General features: G+C 45.3%; 1 protein-coding gene across 9 annotated transcripts in view; it reads right to left on the bottom strand.

The window, feature by feature from the left end:
• Positions 1-24,574, bottom strand: part of GLI2 (GLI family zinc finger 2) — a 184,009-nt gene that overhangs the window by 115,812 nt on the left and 43,623 nt on the right. For 3 of the 9 annotated variants that reach the window (XM_025152142.2, NM_001271901.2, XM_015289786.4), the window contains one exon: positions 14,967-15,129. The exons of 2 other annotated variants lie outside the window; for them this stretch is intronic. In XM_025152142.2, coding sequence (XP_025007910.2) covers positions 14,967-15,099 — 133 coding nt within the window. In that variant the 5' untranslated portion in view covers positions 15,100-15,129. Of the gene's footprint in view, positions 1-14,966; positions 15,130-24,574 lie in introns of those variants that run through there. 4 more of the 9 variants (XM_040703353.2, NM_001271902.2, XM_040703355.2 and 1 more) reach the window with 2 other exon arrangements.

Here is a 24,574-nt window from a genome sequence, read left to right as displayed (position 1 = left end):
AAGCTCAGGTGGACACGCCAGTTTAGCTCTCAGCTGGTAGCAGGTCGTTGGCTTTTCCCTAATGGGGTAAGAGCCTGGAAAGGACAAAGAATTTTCTCTCCTCTAATTCTCCAAAAGTGAAATAAAAAAATAGAGAACATTATCCAGTGTACTTGCCCTCCTCTTCTGCTAGCACACACCTTGCTTCGCTGGGCCATGCTGATTTACTGGTCAGACTCAGGAAGGCAGTGGCTCTCCTCCAGGCCCTCCCATCCCCCCTGGGTTTATTGTTGAGCTCTTGGAACATCAAGTACAGAACGTGAAGTAATTTAATGGTAGGGGAGGGGGGGGGGGGGGGGGGTGTTCGCCCTCCTTCTCTATCCCAATACGACTAAATTTATTGATTTTGGATTGCTGTAAATTATAATGTAATTATCCTGCTGCACAAGCAGCTTTCCATTCCAGAAATTAAAAAGCAATTCAGGTAAATGATCTTTAGCTATCATGGTGCATCCCTGCAGAACTCATTAAGTTGGGGGATTAGACGGCACACCAAAACTCTTACAGGGAGGATGACATTGAGAACTATCATGCCTGGATATACAGAACTTCCACGGCTCTGTGAGAGGCAGTGGATACCCCATCCCTGAGGGGCAGTGGATACCCCATCCCTGGAGACATTCAAGGTCAGTCTGCGTATTGCTTCACATGCCTTTTGCCAACACAGCCGTTCCCAATCCTTGTGTCTGACCCAAAGGTGAAGTCTTGCCTGTGTTAAGCCTCCTGCTCCCAATTCAGTCAGTCATGGTGTTTCCCACTTACTGCCTGACACCGCTGTGATGCTGCAAAACAGCCATCACCAGCCTTCGCACCAAAGGCCGCTGTAGTCGGTGGCAGATGAAAGGAGACATGCGTGCGTAGTTTGCACATCATTAAGTTCCTAAAACACTTTGAGGATGAGATGTGCTACATAAATATAACAGGTTATTAAATTTCTTGGTGCCTTTTCCTTCATCTGCAGTAGTTTTTGCCTAAACCTGCTACTGCTTTTAGCATCCCAGGGGAATTAGTTGTTGTCCCAGCCAATGAGCCCTGTGCACCTTCTGGCTGGTCCCGCACAGCTGCTGCACAGACACAGGGGTCCCACTGGCTCTGGGCTGTGCGTATGCAGCCTCTCCCTCATTTCCTTTGCTCCCACCACTCTTCCCTAACACAGCCCTTAATTGACACTGAAGGCAGCTACCATTTTTGAGAAGGGCAGTGCAGAGCCCCAGGATATCAGCCAAATACCGCAGAGATTTATAAACTTGTCAGCGTGGCCGGGCTACCCAGAAAAGAAGCCAAAATCTTCAGTTTAAAATCTCCTACACTTCCATAAATTTCAACTTTATCTGCAAGTTCTCCTCATTATGAAAGCTCACTCGTTCTGTTATTTTGCTTCTCGTAAGTACCATGCCCTAATTTGGGCATTTTTGCAACATTCAGCTGAATTATGGAGATGTATGACATAACCCAGTAGTCTTCTCTCCAGTTAAAAGCAATCTGCTAACAGAAGGTCTCATCCAAACCCAAATCACAATATCTGGTCTCTATTTATACCAGCGCGGGCCGCTGTCCCCCCGCGGGCGAGTGGCGATTGCACACAGGGCTATGGCAGGAGCACGGGACCTCACTTCACATCTCCCTTCTTTTTTGGGACGCGGGCATGCTTTTTGAATTTCCTAAAAGGAGAGATTATTTGGTTTTGGCCGAGCATCTGAAACCACTCACAGGCCACACAGAAGTTACCGAGTAAGCAGACGACATCCTCCTCTAAAACCCTTACGGACACAAACAGATTTTGGAAACATATACTTCAACCACCTCAGCAAATTGTTTCCCCGTTGGTGCCGCAGGCCCAGCGCTGCCCTGCTCCCTCTGCTCGGCTCTGCTCGCTGCGTGCGGCGAGGAAGATGCTAGCACTGGACTGAACCCACTCCACTCCTTTTGTATAGATTTGGACCATATAATTTGATCATGGCCATAGGCAGTTTTATTGCACTGATTTACACAGAGTCTCTCAGGGGTCCTTTTTCTTTTTCCTTTTTTCCGTAAGAATGCACAATTCATAGAAGCCCTTTTGCCATTCCAGCCAGAGGACATGCCGTGGGATCTCCAGCTCTGCCTGAGAAGACGGTCAAGGAAGCCCAGGGCAACCAGTGTCACCACTTCTCCAGTCACAACCCCAGGCTCTTCTCCTTCTTTTATCCACCAACCTTTCAGAAACTCTCCATATTGCCAAGAAGTTTGCTAATGGGTTATTTGAACAGGCCATCACTTTGTGAACCAGGTAGGAAGGGATGAAAATCTCACAGCTCTGTCATGAAGTTAAGGAGGATGAAGACACGGGGCCAGGCACGTTGCTACCAACCATCAGCACTCCCAGGGCAGCTTAAGCCTGGGATCTGCATTAGTATTCTCTGCCAGGCATCCAGCAGATATTGAATACCAGCCTCCCTGGAGAACCTGTTACCTCCTCATGCTTGACTGGGTGAATATAAGCGAGAGCCGTGCTTGTGTCTGCTACCTGAAGAGGCCAGATGATGCTTCTCTGAAGCATGCCAAGACCTTGTTGCTGTCATTATCATACCAATTTCCTGAATGAAATCCTGCCTCTTTTGTTATATCTGTCTTCTGTATTGTTATGTGACGAGAACACGCTGTACCAACTACAAAAACAGGCTGATAAGGAACTCAAAAATTAATTTCTGTAACTTACCTAAGGGATTACTGTTTGAAATAGCATCGGGTCGTGGAGTAACAGTGACAGTGATCACTGACAGTCCTGCCCCATCACTGGCACATGGATTCTTTTGCACTGGGTCATGCGCTTAGAGGACGGTTTCATCAGAAGTCCAGTTATCTCAGCGTAGTAACCTCATCTTCACAACCAGCTTGGATTCTTCCATCTTCTCTACCTTTTGTGTTTTTCTGCACTGAGGCAATTTCTGTTAAGCTGCTATGAGCATGTAACTCTTACACACAAATATTTTCACGACTTTTTCCTTTGCTGCCAAACTCTCCACTTGAAGATCCCACAAAATGGTGTCTTCTGGCAGAAACCCTGCTGTTACAGTCTTGCTCCTTATACCTCTGGCCATTGGCTGGTCAAAGGCCTTCCCATCCCTCTGCACAACTCAGCCATCCTCCTGCACCTCTGGTCCAGACTATGTCTGCTGCTACATAAATCATCTTATCTAAGTAAAGAGTTTTGACCATAATCCACCACAGTTTTCATAAGGAATTTTATACCTCTTTCTGCTGCTCTGACACTGCTGTGACCTTGTGGCTTACCCCATCTGGTAGTAGTTTTGCAAAGTTTTGAAGCAGAAGCCATGTCCTCTCTAGCTGTAAGCTCACAGAGCACTGATCAAATGCTGCTAACACCACCTTTTGCTTTATGTAGGAGCAAGGTAATCGTCTGGAAGAAGTAATTCAAAACTACCTGCAGAACATTTACCAGAAAACTCACAAGTGGCATGGCCAGCTCTGCATATCGTGGACTACGTGGTTCATTGTAAGCCACCACCACCTCACGTGCCTTCAGGGTCTGATGGACAACGCAGGGCTTGCACGTCCGAACCCTCCATATCTGATGAGATATTGTCCTTCCTTCCTGGTATCCACACCCACAGACTTCAAGGGCCAAAACACTCATTTTCCATTCTTGTGCCATTGCTAGTTGCTGTAGCCTTGAAATTCCCACGGGTCTGTGCATGCATTGGGCCACCAGACCCATACCTCACAAAACACAAGGTTAAGCGAATCAAATTCAGGGGTACACGTCTATTCTACCTCTTAACTACCAGAGGGTTTTGAAGTTCGAAAGGAATAGTTTTTCACTTAGGTCACAGCAAGAAAGAATAAACTAAAACCATCTTTACAAGAGACACTGCAGATACTGGCAGTGAGGAAAGGCCCTTTGGGCTGATACTTAGAGAAAGCTCATTTCTGCCCCTGCTCAAGTGCTACAAAGGTTAAAGACCTGCTACAACCTGCCATAAAAGGCAAAAACTACATTAATAGGAAATGTGTTCCCCTCCCCCCCTTCCAAATGTATTTTTTATGAGTAAACATTTCTGTATTAAGACTTACTGTCTTCAAAGATCCCTTTTATGTCCCAAAGGTAACCATTTAAGTGATCTTATAACAGCCGTTACTTATCTTTACAATGGGCAATGCACATGAACTCAGTGTCTGAGACTTTCATTTTGCTATATATTTTTTAGTAACCACATATAAATCCAGCCTGTTTCAAGTGTCAGCGACTCTATATGGCCAAAAGACAGCCTTGGATCTTATTTCAGCTGCTAAGACATTGTTTTAAGTGGAACAAAAACTAAAAGGAGCACAGAGGGGTGCAAAACTCCTTTTTTCCTCCCAAGCCCTTAAGCACGCTCACAGAAGTGCAGCATGCACCGAGCTCAGGAAAAGAGGTGCAAGTGTTTTTTACACGTTCAGCCAGCTCACATCTATTTTAAGAGTCACTGCTCCACCATTTGAAATACAGGACCTTGGATGTTTTCAGGCCATCTTTGTAACAGCACGCAAAGGTTCCTCGGGAGTTTTCCAAGGGGGAAAACTTGCACCAGATCAAACAATAGCACTGACGGCTTCTCTGCAGCTGACTACAGTATTAGTGTGCACGTGCACAGCAGGCTAACGGGAAATAAAGCTGAAACTCAGCTTTTTTCTGAAGCTGTCATCCCAAGTCAGTGATTTTCCCCTTCTGCCATCAGCTGGTCTCCAGAACAACACCTTTCCTAAGAGTCAAATTACAGAGGACTCTGATAAAAAGCAATGATCTGCTGCTCGGGTCAGGGTGAGATCCTGAACTTCTGCAAGTCCTGTAAATTCATTCCGGTCCATCCAAGACTTTGTTCAAGTACCTGAACCTCAGCAAAAAAATACTGACGGGCCACACCCAGAGATTACATACGCAGAAAACACCACTGAACTGAGAAAAAAAAAATATATTAAAGATTAAAATAAAATACTTTCTTTTGTCTCATTACAAGAGATTTACACAACCATAAGTAACACTGTGTTCTCCAACTGTGCTTCCCAGACGAGACTGCCTGGAAGGTTCTCTTGCTTCAGATCACAGTGTAACTTAACTCCTTGGAATACACTCAGACTCTCCACAACAAACACTGAAAGTGCCTTCGCTATGAGAACTTAACCTCACCTTCCCCAACCCTGCAAATCTGTTTTATTGAGCCCCTTTGACAACAGCAGGTTGACGCTTCAGAAATATGAACGAGGTCACCCCGTAAGGCCACGCTCTGGGGCAGCAGCACCCTCCTGCATGCAGTGGGGAGGGGGAATGGCAGCTTCCATACATTCTGACCTGTTAAGTGCTTCAGCATGACCGATGCCATAAACATGCTAACCAGATGCTGATTGATGGGCCTTGAGGCCCAAGGAACAACGCAAGTTCATTATGTAAACGGGGGAGTGAAGGAAGTCAAGCAGCCTTCCCAAAATCATGAAGGAAATTTGGGGCTGGATCAGGAACTGAAACTAATTTTCCCCAGGTTCAGCTCTGTGCCTTCACCATAGGGAGCCACCAAAAAATTGGGTACCTTCACACAAGCAGCCTCTGGGAGTCGGGTCAGCTTCCCACAACACATAATAATTTCCCTCATTAAAATGAGACGTGCAAGCCAATGCCTGAAGTCCTCACCTTTGTGTTTCTGTTTTTCCTTTGAAGTGTGGCTATAAATGCCTCAGAAAGAACATCATCAGCTCTAGCTGCAAACTGCTACAAACAAGATTCAGCTTAACCTCAACGCGGCAAAGCACTTCGCCCATTCATGCGGGCACCAATGCCACCCCAGTAAGCACACAGAAGTGGCAGCTGCCCGGTTCCCAACATCACAGCTGGCCTTCCACAATAAGAGCAGCCAGAAACCAAGGAAAGGCTCGGACACAACAACAGATCAGAGAAATATCACCAAAAAAACCCGTCACTTGGGGAAAACTGCAATGCTTCCCAAGACTTCGGAGCCAGCCCTTACCACTCTCTCCAGGGTTGGAGCATCTCATTAGATCCAGAAGTATCTCTGCTCTGGTTAAAACAACTACACTAAAGTACCACAGACGGGGCCGAGGCTTACAGGCAGATATCTCCTCCGTTGGACGGTTTTCAGGAATGCTCAGGCACTGAACTTTTGTATCAATACAACTGAAGTTATTAAAACATCAACATTAACTGCTTACTTAGGGATGCATCTGTTGCAAGCTGTGATTATTTCTTTTTTGAAAATCTGTCACAGTCAGGAGCTGATCCATGCAAGAACAGCTTTCTGGCCCAAACTGTACCGTTCAATCCCTACAAATGTTGTTTTGTTCTAAAGATCAGATATTAGTGACAGAAAACATAAATATTTTTCTTGCTTTACTCCTGCTCTTATTTACATTTTACTTAAAATTGGAAGCATCTTCAGTGGAATAGATTCCTGAAAGTAGTTGAGATTCCAGAAGAAGAAAAGAAATGTAAAAAGAGGAGAAAAAAACGTCGCTCATGTCTTTCGACCAAAACTTGCCTGATTTTAACTGAGATCCACTACAGGAGTCACAGAACACCCAGTGTAGGTTGGTTTAAAACACACATAAACTCTCAAGTTTAACATAAACCCAGACCAGTTTGTGTGAAAAGGCTGTACCAATCCCATTCCTCCACGATAGAGCTCAACTTACGATCCTGACATGGGCTTATTTAGCTTGGAGAAAAGAAGGCTATGGGGAGACCTCACAAAAGCCTTACAGTACTTGAGGGGAGCTTACAAAAAGGAAGGGGAACAACTTTTACACAGTCTAATAGGGATAGGACAAGGGGGAATGGCTTTAAACTGAAAGAGAAGAGATTTAGGTTAGATGTTAGAAAGAAATTCTTTACTCGGAGGGCGGTGAGGCAGTGGCACAGCTGCCCAGAGAGCTGTGGTTGTCCCATCCCGGAGGTACTCAAGGCCAGGTGGAATGGGACATTTGGCAGCCTGGGCTGGTGGGGGGCAACCAGCCCATGGCAGGGGGTTGGAGCTCAATGACCTTTAAGGTCTCTTCCAACTTAAGCCATTCTATGATTCTATGATTTATTCTCTGCCATTACTGTTAGGGTCAAAGAACTTATCCTGCCAAAACAGCCTGTACAGAATTCCCAGGATCTTGATTTATTTCAGAATTCAAGGTTTTTGCTGTTTCTTAGCCACTTGGATCTGGAAAAATATTTGTTGACGTTCCCTAATTATAAGCCTTCTGCCATAAATGAGTTTAAACTCCGTAAAATGCTATAAATGCTACTAAGCACTTCCATAGCCTTATGCATTCTAAAGGAATAGTATTGACTTCTGAAAGCAGATGTTCTCACAGGCAGTACATGATCTGTAGAAAACTTAAGTCCAGCTCCCCTGAGGGAAAAGAAACAGCTCCTCAGTTCAGCAGATGGACACGAGAATCTGAGTCATTCAGCACCAGGTAGGTGGCACATCAATGAGACATAGAGAACTTGCCTGTGGATATGGTGACCAAAGGAACAAGGGCTCAGCTCTCTCTATCACCATGGATGGCACAGGTGCACCACCTATGAACTTTCAAAGTCAGAGAGACGACTGATTCTCAACACGTCTCTGAAACCTCCGAGCACCCTGCAGTCACCTTGGCCTTGGAAAATCCTTCCCTGCCTCTCTGGTTCCCTGTCTGCAGCATGGGAGCAATGTTATCTCCCTATTGTACCAGGATGGTACGATCATACGTAGGAGGCTGAACTATTCAGGCACTACTGAGGCTGAACAAGGTAAGAGAAGATCCCACAGGATCTGGGCTCCCAGACAGCACAGTTCACGATCCCTTATTAAGAACAGCAGAACACGGTGTGTGCTCACCAGCACATGAAATCACAGAGTTTAAGGAGGAGACAAGAAATACCAAGTCCTTCTTTCACTTTGAGGTTTGCAGCTGTCTTCTCAAGGCCAGGCAGAATTCTTTAGGAAGTGTGGGGAATATGAACCCCATTTCTTAGTGCTGCTATTGGATGCACAGCAATTCTAGGAACATTTTTCTCTGCCACTCATCTGACCTCAGGAGCAGTCCCACTGCTCCGCAGAGGCAGCTGTGGAACGCTCTGCCAAACCCTATCAATTATTTAGCGTCAAAAGCAAGACTTAATCTGTGTGATAAAAGAATGGATTTTATCTAAGGCTTGTTCTCCTTAAAGTGATTTACACAACCGGCCTCTCTAGTCGCTTCCCTTAACATAATTATTTACTTTTGCATTAATAACTTTCCTCCACTCGGGTTATTTTTAGGAGCCCTCTGTAGCCTTTAGAATTTACAGTTTTTTCCTTGTCTGTTTAGTAGGGATTTTATATTGCCTATATTTCTGTTCAAACACTTCTCCTGTCAATGCTGGTGTGAAGCTGGAGCAGCTCTGGGAAGCTGCTCCCCCAGCTATGTTGATACCTAGAGTTGACTTTGACTCCAAACCGAGAAGCCATGAGGTGAGCTTCCAGTTCAGAGTGGGCAGGCTGGGCTCTCAGCCCACTCACGTGGCTATGGGCTGATGAATGTGAACTGATGGCCTTTAAAACATTAATTCCCCCCCCCCCGGTTCCTTGCTTTAGCTTTACTCTGCATAAATGTGGCCAAGGCATGAAGACTTGGATCTGCCCACCTGATATTAGCCACCCTAAATCAGGCATGAATTCCTGAAGGGAAAAAAGCATGCATTTCCTCAATGTGATCAGCTCCACCCTAAATGTAGAGGGAGCCCAAACAGGACACCGAGCATTCAGGCAGCCAACCTCTGACAAAAGACTTCCCATGCCTGGTCCCTGATGGTAGTGGCAGGTTCGAATGCCATAGTTGGTGTTGGAAGTGTTAACTGACCAAACCAGTGCAAGTTCTCAGATATGGAGGTAAAAGGTTGACATGGAGGCTAGAAATACACACTGTGACAAAACACTGGCAGCACAGAAGAGACAGTCTAGGAAAGCATCGCCATAAATATAATCCATTATCACCACTGATTTTCTTATCTGACTACAAGCCAACCCCCAGATAGGTAAGTTTAGCATTGCTTAAAAGGGTTGTATTTAAGCACCCTCTGAGTGGCCTTGCACTGAAGTTGAAACTGAAAAAGAAGATACATCAGCACTTGCCATAAGTTTTTGAATCTTACAATGTAACAGAAAAATAGAAGACATTATTGATATTATTATGACTATTATTAACAATGATCAGAACATACAAAAGTCATTAAGGTAGTGCTTAGTGGTTGGGATCACCAGTACCAGAAGAATATTTTTTTTCCACTTTTAACCCACAAAACCTCTTGGAGCTGGTGTGCAATCCTGCAGTGTGGTTAGGGGTGAGATTAAATTGGTCTATCTTCAGAGTACCTCAGCACCTGTAATGGGCTCAAGTGGTAGGAATTCTTGGTATGACAATTTGGGGGAGCTGCATGCAATCAGTAAAAGCTGGTTGATGTGAAAATGCTGTATCATCAAATACCGGGGTGATAGGTATCCAAGCATCTTCTACAAGGGCTATGCAGTGTGAACTACAAAGTCCGTAAACATGGATGGCGACCCACTGTGAGGCTGTACCTTTGCCCACAAGGCTGACTGCCACACCAATGCAGGGTTTTGGGAAAGAAACCCAATGCAGGGTTTTGGGAAAGGGAGTTTTCCCATAAGGTAAAAAAGCAAGTGAACAAGTGGTAGGACTTCAATCCCTTGACTAAATGAAGGGTTACCTAACAAAGATGCATTGCTGACTGCGAGTCAGTGCTAAAAGTTTGGAAAAGGGAGAAATGCTAAAAGTCTGGAAAAGAAAGAAGAAAAAAATGTGGCTTTGTGGAATGATTTATAGCAATTTTAGCTACTAAAATACTGTCACATGTAACTGAAGTAATCAACCTCCTCCCAGAGTCCTCTCCAACATGCCTAAAACACGCACAAAAAAGGTACAGCACGGGTTCCATTTCAACCATCACTACATGGATTCCTCTAAGCTATCCTAAGAGCAGATTTCACATGACCAGTGTGCCACAAAGCTTGCTGCTAGTTACAGCCCTTTTTAGCCTGTAACTGAGGAATGGCATCAATGCATCAGCAACACAAGAGTGTAAGTATCTGGGCTTCCCAGAGAGAAACAATTAGGTCCATGAGAGAGACCTGGTCACACAAGAGAGAATCTGGCCAGCCAAGGGACTTATGGTGACAAAGCAGCCCACTTTCAGACCCAGTGAAATTACACCTTTTAATACTGAAAGAAGGGTTAAGGAACAAATACAACTCTTGGTTGCTATCATTCTTATGGCAGGTTTGCACTGAAACCCCACCTGAGGTGGGAGCCAATGGCTAAGAGCAGTAGATACACAGTGGAGACAAAAGCTGTCAGGCACGTTTTGCAGCCTAAATGATTGTATTTTCCCATCATCCCGTTTGGCCATTTGCCCCCTTCCTCCTGCAGCCAACACAGGCCTTTTTAAGTTGCGCAAAGCAAAGCAATGCAGGGCAGGGAGACTAAGAATGTGCTTACGCTGGTTATATCCCTTTTCCTGAAAAAATGTGAGCAACAGAACAAAACACATACTTTGGAGATCCCTGACCCTCCTGGTGGATGGAGGAGATGACTTCATAGGGGCTGTTCTCCTTCTAATTTGTCTGAGTCTCGGGCCACACAAACTATATATTTTTTCAGCGCAGTGAGGTCTGCAGGGACGCTGGCATTTCCTCCTCCTCATTTACATGGTCTTCCCATAATCCAGCACTGAGACGAGCTGAACTGCACAAGGTCTCCCTGCCAGCGCCACTCGGGCTTGCTTACAGAAGACCTCTGGAGAGTGATGGGAGGTGCCCCCTGCCCTTCTCTGCCTATGAAAGGGCTGAGTGTGTTGCTTTTGCAGCGCTAAGCATTCCCGCCAGCCCATAAATCAAGCGACCAGACCCTGTCCCAACCTCTGATCCAGTGCAGAAAAGCCCAATGCTCTGCCCTTACAGCACACGTGGGGTGATAAAGTGTATTTCAACTGAAGCCATAATATCAGAGGAGAGGCGTTACCTCCTGGAAGAAAGCGTAGCCAGAGTCATACTGGTTCTGGAGCTTGGTTTCCCCATGTTTACACCAAATGACTTGTTGAACTTCATTATATACAAAGTATTTCCATAGATCAGAGGCAGGGAGACCTGTGCAGCTAACGTAAAATAAATTACCGCCCCATGATAAATGGTTCTATTAGCAATCCAGATTGTTAAACTCAGATACAACAGGATGAAGGGAGCACTGCCCCATTCATTCTCCCCGCGGCAGATACTGAGTTGTAAATAGGTTATTTTGTGTGTAAATAACACATTAAAACTCAGCATTAGCTGTGTCTTTTGATAGAGAGGAAATTGTTCCAAATAAATAATCTCGGACAGGAATGTAAAATAAACCAGATTTAATAGTGCATGCCTGCTGCAGCCGTGTTAAACATGACTAAAATGATAAACCCCAGAATATACTAATAGTAAACTATGCTCTGACATCAAAGTAATGAGGCTGTATTTTTACCCAGCTTTAGAAATGCTAAAATTAGTCTTGACAGAGCCAGACATCAGAAAAATGTTTCAAACATAAACACCATCAATTTGGGAACTCGCTGTTTGTGTCACGTTCAGGGTGCGGTGCGGAGGGAAAGGTGCATTCTGGGTCTTGTTAAAGTCACACACTTAGCATTTAGGAGAACCTGTATTTAATTTTTACTACAAAGTGAGAAACTCATCTTCCTAAATATCTCTGCCTTTGAAAGAGTGGCTCATTTCAGTTCCTCCCGGAACCACACGCCTGGGCTTCCTCACTGCTATTGCAGAACTGTGCTGGAGGACCCAACCCGCTCTCACTCATGTGCTGCTCTGCCCCAAAACCTCTTTCCCCTTTGGAGCACCATGCACTTCTGCACTCAGCATAAGTGTTTTCTAAACATGTCTTGAGTTGCCCTTTCAGAACTGGAGGCACCAAAAGTGGGAGGCTCTTTTGCAGATTGGACTGTCTATCACCCCTACACGTTGTCATTACACAAGCTTCCATCTCAGTCACACAAACATCTACACATACTGAGAAGTGTTGACTCCTTGGCTGGCATGATTTATGGGAAAATAGAAAATTCAGAGAAAATTCCCTATGCCCTCCGTGTGAGGTCAGTTTCTGATCATCCTATCAATTAGATACTACATAAAAAAATGCAAAGAACAACTCTAAAATGGTAGCTTTAGGACACTAAAAATACAACACAGGTTCTAAGCACGAAAGGACTCTTCTCCATTGACAGCACAAACAGTGCTGATCTCTTTTCCATGTAACTTAACTTGTTCAAGGCTGCAAACATTTGGGCCAAATATCTTAAGCAAGAGAACTGCTAATGGGGACTGGACATATTATTGCAGTGCAGAAATATAGTCTAAATAATAATATAATTAAAAAGCTATTTTTCAATTATCTAACTAATGCTCAGTTTATTGCTTCAATTATCTTAATTGTAAACAAACCCTTATAAATCTATTCATTTCTACAAGGGAAAAAAGGAAGCCCTGCGATCAGAGAAACATGCCATGTTGGCACTCCATCTGTGTGACTCAGTAGAAGAAAGGAGAAATGTGTTGCAAATTACGTCTCTTTGCCTCCAGAGCACAGCTTGGTGATCTGCAGCACAAGCTGAGCTTTGCTGCCACTTTCTCACATGCTAGTACAAAGAGTAAAACCTCTACAATAAATAAAATCAAGAGTTGGTGTTGGAGGGGAATAAAGACATGCTGGTATGTCCACGAAGCAGGGTGGGGAGCTTGGCGGCCCTCCCTTTAAAGCCTGTTTGCTGCTGTTCCCTCCTTGAGCCAAACAACGTAATTCATCTCCATGCCTCGTTTGCTTTCTTCTGTAAGGATATGAGCATAAATATGTATATTCCCAGCCCGTTGTGAGTAATTACACTAGTTTAGTGAAGCAAATATGTTATATTAGTTTGAATACTACATAAGTACCGCTACACAGCCTTTTTGTTATTATCTGCTACATCACATCCTGCAGTTAACTGATGTTAGAAGATGACTTTGGATTAATTTCTCTACTTAGAAGTGCAGTGCTGTGTCCTTTCAGGAGCAAGTGTTACCAGTGGGCAGAGTTCAGACAGAAGCCCCCGAGCCCCAACACACGTGTATTACCTGCAGAGCCTGGCGCCTGGAGCCCATCACCAGCTACTTCACTGCTGGCCACTTCAGGTCATTTATTAGCACTTCTCTTCCCAGCGTGATACAGATTTTGCTCTTTACATCTCATTACACAATGCTTTCATCACGTTTCTCCTGACATCTTCAAACAATCCTCCGCTCACTTCTTCACTTCCTCTTAATAAAAGGCGAAATATTGAGCCCGTAAATCACTCTTTCCAAAGAGCACACTGCTAATGTGACACATAAAACTGGATGCTTAAAAACTAACCCAGCCTCTGGGGTACGAAGGAGGCCGACAGACACCCCAACCTGGGGGGACTCTGATTTCCATCACATCTCTGTGAACATGGCACAGCCCACATCCTCGGCAGAGGCACTCCCAGTGCATGTGCCAGATGGAAAGGTGGTGTTTATTCGCAATAGCACGTACGTGGGCTTTGAGTTGTAGCACATGCTAAAAAAAACAGTTTTCTTTAGCTATCAAAGTTTATCAAACTAGTGAACTGATTTGACAGAATATAGAACAGCTGCTTCCTCATTCTGCACAACCCAGTCTTCCCTGTTTAAAGTGTAAATGAAAACTGGATAACAAAGGTGTTGAATAGAAAGGAGAGACAAAGATTTAAGCATTCTGGGCCAGGATCTGCCAACAGAAAACACAAACTCTCCAGATGAGCTTTGTAAGAGGCAGAGGAGGCTGCAGAGGAATTGTCCTGCTCTTCTGAGAAACCACTGAGTGGTGAAGGAAGGGGTGGGGAAGGCTTCATTTTGAGGTAGAATCTGACTAGCAATAAAGTATATTTTAAACAACAACCAAAGAGCTGCCTGTGAAGTTTACACAGCTGGGATGTCCCTTGTCACATCCAAGTTGGTGCAGCCCCTTCTAAGTTTGTCTCCTCATGCCCTGCACAAAAAAGACACCCTGTCATGGTCCTCACCAAGCACAGCCCTCCCACAGCAAGAGTCACCAGGAAGGGCACTGGCACCACCCTGCAGAACCACTGGCTCCATGCACATGTGTGTCAGCCAGAGATGTGGCTTCTTGGAGCAGAATCTGCTCCAAGCCTCCGTGTCCCCAGAACATCAGCATCACACCCACCAAAACTGAGCCTGAAACCATACGTGAGAGCTCCCTAATGGACTCCAACACCGGCAAGACCATAACCTCGCCAGAAATACTGATGTTAAAAAAAAAAAAAAGCCAAGACCTGAACTCTTTCTGATGGAACAGGAACAGCACAGATGGAAGGGTCTTTAGCTCCAAAGCCCTTGCACAGAGGTAGGACCCAAATTCCTCCCTAACTGTGAAATCTCAGCAGTGACAGATGAAGACGACACAGCCTGTTTAACTCATTAGCGGGATCACAGCCGGTGCACAACACCCTCCCCAACCCTGATAACAGGGTCAGCCCTGCTTTAACCCCTCCACAGAGGAGCAGCTGACACCGCAGCCCTCCACCACGCAGTACCGGTTACCCATGAGCCATGGCGATGGGCTCTCAGATGGGTACATCCCACCACTCAGCCACAGGACAGCACACGAGGAGTGGCAGTCACAGGGCAGTGACATTCCGATACCACGTGGTGACACAGCTTCTCCCTCCCATGACCTCCGACGGCCGAGAACCCCAATAAACTCAGCGTGTTCACAGGAGGACAGATGCCACTGTGCTTATTAAATTCTTACAGTCTAATGAAAAACACCCCTGCTGCTTTCAAAGTGTGGAAAACATAAAGTACCTCCTTGTGCCACTGCTGCTCCTGCAGCTGCTAAAGGAGTGGGTTTCTTCCCCGTCTCCGTAAAGCCATCCCCCTCCAGAACCACACCTTTGCCTTCTTTTTTCCCAGCAGCAGTTGAAGCAGAAGTTTCCATCTTAGATGTTCATCTTCCAGCTCAGCAACCCTGCGGGACATAGAACAAAACCAGATTCTGGTCACTCACAAAACCGACAAAAAGGAAATAGCAGAGCTCAAAAATAACCTGCAAACACCAAAGATTTCCTGGGTTCCTAGCCACAGAGACACAGCCAATACAGCAGGCAGTCACAGCCAACAAGGGCTCAGCCCCACAAGGGTATGAGTGGCTTAAAGCAGCTGAAGACCTAAAGGGATCAGGCCCAACACACATTTTAGCCTCTTTTAAACTCAGGCTACATCATAAAGTCTAAAAGGCTTTCCAGGACTGAGGGACAGGTGAGCTGCTGGGGCTTAGCATGTAAAAAACCGACCTGTCCGTCCTTTACAAGACCAAGACCATCACAACCAAAAAAAAAAAAAGAAACTAGTTAAAATGCTTCCAGTAGTGGTAATGCAGATAAAAACACATATATTTATTCTGTGTCTTGGTACTGAAACCATGCCCTTACCTTCTCAGTGGTAATTTGGGGCAAACCACAGCAGATCTGGAGAAGACCAGAGGTGGTTAGGACCTACATCCACTGATTCCTCTCCCTCCGAAGCAAATTTTTCACTCCTCACCAAAGGAAAATCAGCTGCAGCTTTACCCCCATTACAAATGGCAAATTAAGCACAGGTGAAAGCTGTGCTTAAAACAGAAGGCCTTCAAGCACAAGCAACATGTAAAAAACAACAGCTCTCAACCTCTTGCTGGCTTGATCATTTGTTCATGTCTCAAAGTTCTCTTGTCTCCCAAAGCAAATATAATATGTGCATCCCAAATTCCACATAACTGGGGTTTCTATTAAATGAGCAAGCATACAAACACTTTCACTTCCCTCATTTTAACTCGTTTTATTTCCAGTGCTTCCAGTTGACTCCTGTTTTCATCAAACCCACAGCCACCTGGCACTCCCAGCCTCAGGCTGGGCCTGGGAAAATCCACTGCTAATTCATCCTTTCCTTTCTATTTTTAATGCAGACGTACAATTTTTCAGATGCAAATTCTGAAGTGCAATTTTTTTCAGCTCCTGAGATGCTTTGGAGCATCCTAGCTGTTTTCTTATTGGAGTTACGTGGACCAACCAAAAGATGCTGGGAAACCAGAGAACTCTTTTTGCGTATAGGCAGTCTTACTGCCATCGTATCAACTCAAACTTTTCCAGCGGGGGAACAAAATGCCACGCAAACGCAGCGTTGCTATCATTGTTCCTTACTGCCAATCTCTAAGCTCCAGCCCTCCCCAGCTTAGCAGAGGCAGCACACAGCCATGTTCTTCCAGACTCCCCCGCTGTTCAACACCCTTTGCATTTCTCTACTCATCAAGACCAGCTGTCCTAAACTCCTTCCTCCTCTACTTACTGCCTTATCTACTGCCTCTACTAGCTGCCTTATCATGCTGGCCATTCCATGAATGCACTGCCATTCCTGATGGCACCCCTCCAGCACCACCACTCCCGCAGGGTGTTGAGCCCGGGTGCCTTGCAGGCACAGCCCCTGTTGACGGCACCACTAAGCAACAGCTCTGCGGTCACAATTTGCAGCTGTAAACAGCAAAGCTCACGTTGGAAATGATGACACCCATGCAATTACAGGCTTTAGCGATGCTCCAGCGAGCACTGAGGCAGCCCTGAGGTCCTGTCCTGGCATGTGCTGGGTTTGGTAGCAAACATGGGATGGGTTTCTGGGGGCCAGGACATTACAGCCTTTTAATCCAGAAACCAGGTTGGGTTACAGATCACGTATGAAATAAATACACTCAAACTGGAAGAGCGTTTGACCTAGGTCTGACAGCCTTGGCTTCTGTTCGTTAAGCAAACAAACCTCAGAGGCTGCCTTACAAGCCCCCACCTGTTTCTTCTTAGTCCCTGCTTTCAGGGCTTTGCACTCTTGTTTGAAACCAGCCGCTTGCCCTCGCACCCCCGGGCTGCCCTGACCCCATGGGAGGCTTCCTTGGGGGGCAGTGGGGGGGGAGGGGAAAACTGGAAACAGAAATTCCTCTCCGGCGAAGCGTGCAGATCAGAGCCGTGTTTTCTTTTCCAGAGAGGTGCCTCAAGCGGCATCTCTAAACCCCTGCCATAGACACCTCAGTAGGGATCCAGCTTTTCAGATGTGCCATTCATCCAACCCAGATTTGACAAGAGTACCATATCTGTCCTGTCTGCAAGGTGCTTTGAGATAATGGAGACACACTCCTATGGAAGTATTTTGATTACTGGAACGAGAAGATATATGCACGGAGGCACTCAATCCACACCATCAGGAGTGCAGCATTCATGTTTTAAGCCATGTACGGTTTGCTTTCTGTTCAATGCTAAACTTTTCTCGCTGCTCTGTGCCGCACAGAACTTATAAATTCAATGACAGATTAATCTTAGCAGCGAGACATTTGGCATGAAAAAAGGTTTCACAGGGAGCCTGCATTTTCCTGTAAAGAGCATGCATTTAGGAGTGACTGTACGGAGAAAGACCCCGTGCACTTATTCAAGCACAAGTCCCTGCCCTCCGTCATTACTCAGAATTAGAAACCCAAAATGGATTACTCAGATTGTTCCTAAGGTTTGTAGCTTTCTCTGCAGGAGGAGGGTTGGGTAATTGATTTTGACACTAATACCGGCACTATTCATATGCCCTGTAATATAATTCTGCAGCGACGCTAAAAAGGCAGCCATCTGAGATCTGAACAAGGAAAGTGCTATATGATTTGCCCTGGACAACCCCAGCTATTTTAACAGCTGCGTTGTATATTAAAAGGGAGAAATCCCAGCAGAATTAAAAACAACAAAGTCACATTTGCCTTTGAGGGAAAACCAGGAGCCATAAACTTTCCTAATAAAACAATCCCTCCCGCTAAGTGCTTGGGCAATAGTCGAAAGCACCGTCACAAAATGCCTGTCTCTTGGAGAGCATCAGCCTGAAAAGGGCTGCTAGCAACGTTGGGAATAAACAGATCCTCATCAGACATACCCCCACCCCGCACATCCTTTTCTTGAAAAGACATTTCCTTCTTTGGCATTCCTCTTTCAGCAGGAACCCCCTTTCCCTCCCCTGGACAGAGCAGAAAGCAGACGTCTCCCCCAGCGGGCTTTTCTGCCAAATACCAATCACCGATTTTAGCCGTGTCTCTTCAAAGATTAGGCACCAGCGTGAGGGTGACCCTCACCACCACCCCCAGAAGAACAGAGCTCAGGCATGCCCACTGCTGACCCCAGCACCGCATCCAGCACCGCACAGCTGGGACAAAGCCCCACCGATGGCTCCTAGTGCGACCCATCACAGCTGGGACAACCCCACCAAGCTCCATCCTTGAGCACCTGTGGGTTCTGCCCACCACCCCTACGCTGACACAGTGCAGCATTTGGCAGCTTCTCCTAGTAGCTTTTTACTTAGGATAAACGAAGAGATGGTCCCATCAGCTCTTCCTTTGCAGGGGACTGTATTCTAGAGCTAAAGCCTTCTGAATACACGATCTGCTTATGAAATTCAGCACGAGCCAACCGTTTTAAACGCTGCCTTAATACAGTGGCTGCTGTGATCCTTTTCAGTCTCCCAGGGTTTGAGCCAAATTATGTTCTCAGTTACACGGAAGTAGCAGCAGTTAACCCAGTGAAGTCATAGACTCTATACCAGAGCAAAACCTGACCCCTCTATTTTCCTTTATATCAGCGACGGCTTCAAATTACTAAAGAACATTTACTCTGCCCGCATGCCTCTACTCAGTGCTGGGACTATCCAAACATGCTGCCTGGTGCTGAAGGATCTACAAAGTGTTCATGGAACAGCAACCTCAGGTAGAAGTAGAATAAATGTTAATTCAGAACTAATCAGTTTTGGGCTCCTCCAGGGTTGGTAACACCTGGAAATCAGTGCTGTGTGCCTGGGGGGGAGGGGAGACATGCTAAGTGATGGCTATCTGCTTGGAAGCCCCTGCCGTCCCCATGGTGGATGCCCCATCCCTGGAAGTGCTCAAGGCCAGGTTGGATGAGGCCCTGGGCAGGCTGAGCTGGTGCCCAATTTAGTGGTTGGCACCACTGCCTGCAGCAAGGGGTTGGAGCTGGATGATTTTTGAGGTCCCTTCCACCCCCAGCCATTCTGTGATTCTATGATTTTTCCAAGCTTTAGAAGGATTCTCTGGTGGGTCCTCACCCCTTCTGGGAGACGCTGTGGGGAGGGTACAAAGGAAGCAAAGATGTTGACAGAAGTGGCATTAAGAGGGGACGCTGCAGCTCAGGGCTTCTCTTTTTCTATCTCCTTCCACAGCTACTATTTAGGGGAGAGCAATGTGAGAAGGAAGAAAGGAAGGAGCTTTCAGCAAAGGGAATAGAAAGACAAACAAGTTCTGCCAGCCCTCCTCCAAATGGAGGGCTAAAACTGGCCAGACAGCCGGTGGCTCATAAGGCTTCACCAAGTGGTGCCAGCCCGTGGCAAAGATGACATTACTCCAAAAAGTGTGTGTGGGGAAAGGGGTGTTGGGGGAGTGACAAAAAAAAAATAACTCTAAAACCCCAACCAGAAGAGCTGGCAACACTGCAATAGTTATACAGGCTCTGGAATGTACAAAGACTGAAATCAGAGACTTAGCATCTCTTTTGAACTTCAAAAACAACAAGTCTCTTCAAATCACTCTGTTAATTGGCTTTAAATGAGAGTTCTAAGTTTAATGAACAAATCTTACACGTACGGCATGAAACAGATATGCTTCTAGATGAACTTCCTGATCAACACCATCTGTCTTTTCCATATGGCAACGGCAAAGCAGAAGCACGGCGAAGGAGCACTCCTGCCTTGCTGTGAGGGGTCAGGGTGCAGCCGGGACTGCCTGGCTCTTAGCAGCATTCCTCTGTAATGCGATCACCTCTAAATATCACTTCCAACCAATTCCAGAACATCGGGGGATGTTCCAGGCCCCACTGAGCACAACTGCCTACTGGGGTAAAGAAAGTAGGTGAGGTATGGGAAACGCACAATGGGAAGGAGACGTAAGGGCAGGAGAGATGTTGCCACAGATGACTGTGGGATGCAGAATGAGTAATGGGTTCCTAAAGGAACAGGTTGCCCAGGGAGGTGGTGGATGCCTCATCCCTGGAGACATTCAAAGTCAGGCTGGACCAGGCTCTGAGCACCTGACTGAGCTGTAGGTGTCCGTATTCGCTGCATCAGACATTGGATCAGATGACAAAGACAGAAAAGAGTGGCATGGGGAAGAGAGAGAAAGACTGCAAAAAGAGATGCTACCATGGGTGACGAAGACACGCCACGACATGGTAGCTAGCTTGGAAGGGAGGCACTGCACAGAAGGAAGAGAAGCAGAAAATATCCAGAGAACCTGCAAGGAAGCAAAATGGAGAAACAAAAGCATCTGGTGAAACAGCTGTACCCTGCATAGAGCTCCAAGGAATGCAGCCTGCTGGTGTGCTCCATCTCCAACAAGATGCAAGGATGCACTACTTCACGTGGTGTCAGGTATGTGATGGAAAGCAATCTGAGATACACCTGAGAACAAGCCCCAGATGCTGTCCCTACTTGCACTGACCGCAGTGGCCTTCCACTTCTATCAGACAAGGTCAGCACAGTTTGTGGCAGTGGTCAGAAAAGATCACCATCTGCAAGGAATTGAGGTATTCATCTACCTCCCCAGCTGGGTGCTCCTTGGAGGCTTTCCAGCAGCAACCAGACACCAAGCAGTCATTGGGCTGCAAGGGTGCAAAGCAGGGGTCTGCACTATGGCATGCAGTGTCCTGCATCACAGATCCTGCATGGGGCTGGCAGAAGTGGCACAGGATCTATGGGAGCCTTGTGCTTTTCAGGAACGACAGCCAGAGGCCAGGTTATCCTAGGACACTCATGGGCACCAGATGCCAACAGCGAGGCCACAGAATTGAAGTATAAATGTTTTTTCCCCTTACTAAAGCCATCTATTTTACAGGCTGTGGTTACTGGATAGAATACAGCACGGAATAAAGGAACTCACACTTCTTTGGGTTTAATCTGCTGATTTGGTGTTTTTCACGAACACTGTCGCTTTAATGTTGCTGTTTCCTTACAAATAAGACCGATTTATAAAGTATCAGATAAACTTGAATCATTTCCCCACTTCAAGTAGATTTTCAAGCTGCCAACCTTGGAGCCTTGAACAGAAATTATCTTTTAGATGCTGGGTTAAAAACAACTGCAATGCATCATCAAAACATAGGAGCAGACATAAAAGCTCAAAACCAGACGCAGATTCGGCACTGGTCCATGCTGAGACATGCAGGCTGGGGTACACGACTTTCCTTTCTCTCTCAGAAGTTATCTTTGTTTCTTTCTTTGGAAGAGCTGAGAAGATGGGGGAGTGGGGGCTGGAGGGAAGAATTTTTTGTGGTGGAACAGGAAAACAAAGTCGTACCTTTTCTAAGCCAATCCTACTTGTCTTATCATGAGAAATTTCTTATTACACGAATTCCAACCTGTGAAAAACTGTCAAAGAAGATAAGCAAGGCACTCCTGCATTCAGACTCTGTGTTAACTTGCTGCAAAAATATGGGAGGATGCCACCAGGTAAACAAAAATTGTTCAAAAGTGATGCGTCACCATTAGAATTAGCCCATGAATCACTTGGTTTTACTTCTGTTTGCGTTGTTGTTGTAACGGAGGGAGAATTCTGGCAAAAGAGTTGTCTGTGTTTTTGATGTAAATCCTAAGAAGCTTTCAATTTCCTGTAACGGAGTTTTCTGTTGTTTTTTTTATAGAATTGCTTTCCCCCTCAGAAAAAGAGGGGGAAAAGACAAACATTCTGTATGTGTGTGTGTATGTATTTAACAAAAAAGTGTTGCTCTGAATTTAGGAAACATTTACACAAAAAGAGCATGAGGGAAAAAAAAAGAAGCAAAACAAACAGGAAGAACTCGATCAAGACTTCATGCTGTAACAAGAGCAGAAACTGTTAATAGCTAACATGTCAGATAAACCATCTATGGTGCCCGGCAGGTTTACCTGGGTGGGTAGCAGCTGAACATGGATTGCGTTAAAACCAGCAGTTAAGCTCTTTACAACAAAATTAGTATATAATTCCAAATAGGTAATAATTAACCTATTGACTTTTCAGCAGGTCCGTGAGTAAGAGATATAAAGAAAATAAATTGTGCATGTTAAAGCGGAACTGCAAGTCTGATTCCAAACAGAGATGTTCGTGCAGGTTCCACAGAGCAGGTGAGGGCTGATGCAGGTTTGACCAGGAGAAAAAGAGCTGCCTTGAAATCAGAGAGATTAGGGAGAGTTTCTCAGAAGGTGGAAGTGAACGTTTTGTTGGCTGGTAATGACTGAAGGAGAATCTTCTCAGGGTTTCACATCCGTACTGCAGCAGTTTGGACACTTTCAACTATCATGAATGAAACCCTGAATACAAACCACATGCAGTGAAGAATAATGGGTTCCTTTATATACAGATGGGATGAGTAATGCTGTCCTGTAGTAACTAGTCCATCTACATGACACTGAACAGTCTCCAAAGCTTGGGCAAGAAAACTATCATTTGGCTCAAGGAATGTAAAACCTCTGCTTTGACAAATGAAAGATGAAGGATTGCATTGCTGCAAAAATCCCTATAGCAACTGGGTTCTTGCAGAACATGCAACATTACAACATTTTGGTTTATTTTTATACGTTCCAGTTAACTTCATCGGTCTATTGAATCTTTCCTCCAGGGGCACATGTGTAAGTATGTAGAAGATAGAAGCCTGGGAAGGAAACAAGAATGTAATTAAAAACAAAAAAGCAACACTTCAGTTGGCTCGTTTTCCTCTACTGAACACACACACCACAAAAGCTGCTATTCCACGCTGGGTAGAAACACATATTGTCTTTATAAGACTACAGTTGCCTGCTGAAGGCAGGATGCAGACCACATAAAATGGTTGGCAGTTCATAAACTGGAGCACGGAGAAAACTGCTCCAGATGGGGCTGGGAGAAGCGTTTCTGACTGGACCATAGACTATTTGGGGTCGGATGGGACCTCTGGAGAACTGAACCAACTTCACAAGTAACAAGGAGCTAATCAGTGGCATTTGCCAACTCCCAAACTGTCAAAATATTGACCATCCAACTAGTAGGACAGAAAAGAGCTATGTGGGACGTACCCATGAACTGCAACACAGCGCAGCCCACACGGAGACCGAGTGCATCGGTGAAGAAAGATTGTGAAACCACCGAGAGTCACTGAAAGGAATTTTATATGCAGGAAAATGAAACGAATACTCTGAATGAAAACAGTGTTCACTTCTGCAGGCTGCAATACAGGTTAAAGTGTTCTTTGCAATCCCAGAAATTATCAGCTAAGTAGGAAAGGCAGTGTCTCAATTTTCAGCAGCATAAGTCCACCTTCTACGCAGAAAATATGAGCGTACAGTGTGGCTGGTTATCATTTCACAGGAAGGGAATAAGTCTTTCAGGAGACAAGCTACAGTATTCAGGAGGGTATTAAGCTAATGACAAAAGACAAGGGTGAAAATGAGCGCTCATTTAGCCAGAAATCAAGATGTCAAGATTAAAATTAATCAAGGTACCGAGGGACTCAAAGAGAAGAGATCCTCTAATTGTGTAGCCTCTAATGTTGCGAACTCAAGTAATAAACAAGAAGTGGAATAGTCCATTTAATACACCAATTAGTTATGACCAGCATTGCTGAGTCTGGTGGTAACATTCATGTGATCAGAGAGTGAGAACTGCATACCAGCAACTGGAAACAAATACAGAGTGATGAAGTTTGTCAATGACAAATGACTGCAGCCAATAAAGACGATCACTTTGTACCAATGCCTGGCTTCTCTATCTCTACCAGATGGGCTGGATACAAAGACTATCTGTTTTAAAGCAAACACATATAAGGCCACACATAAGGCCACACATAGGGAAAATAATTAAAATGAAGACTGTGTTTTGAGAAACACTGACTGAAGATGATTTGAAGTTTATGGTGAGCAAACAGTGAGTGATAAGTTCTGTGGAGGCTGCTGGTATCAGAGCAGCTAAAGCAGCATGTGTTTGTCCAAGCAAGATTTGGAACGTTATACCATCTCTCTGTCTAACCCTGAATTGGTTGCTAGTTGAACATGACCCTCAGGCTTCAAGCAGAAAGATGAAAATTGCAGACTTCAGTGCGATCCACAGCAATCATGAGTGTGAGCTTAAAAGGCAGGTGCTTGTGGGATGACTTATCAGTGTTATTAATACATACAATTAGCCAAAAGAAATTTGATAATAGATGCTCTTTAACACAGAGACTGGGGACATTACAAGAACCTACTGTCAAACCAATCACAGTTGCTTAATACCAACTACAGGAACTGAAAGCTAAAAGTAAAATGAGAAATTCAGATCAGAAACAAGGCTCCTGGCTTCAGCAGAGAAAAGCACTGGATTCGGGATGACGATAGACTCTAACACTGCAGAGCTGACACTTTGTTCAGAGAAC

The sequence above is a fragment of the Gallus gallus genome, chromosome 7 (genome assembly GCF_016699485.2).
Source record: "Gallus gallus isolate bGalGal1 chromosome 7, bGalGal1.mat.broiler.GRCg7b, whole genome shotgun sequence".
NCBI lineage: Eukaryota > Metazoa > Chordata > Aves > Galliformes > Phasianidae > Gallus > Gallus gallus.
This window is presented reverse-complemented; position numbering and strand designations above follow the sequence as displayed.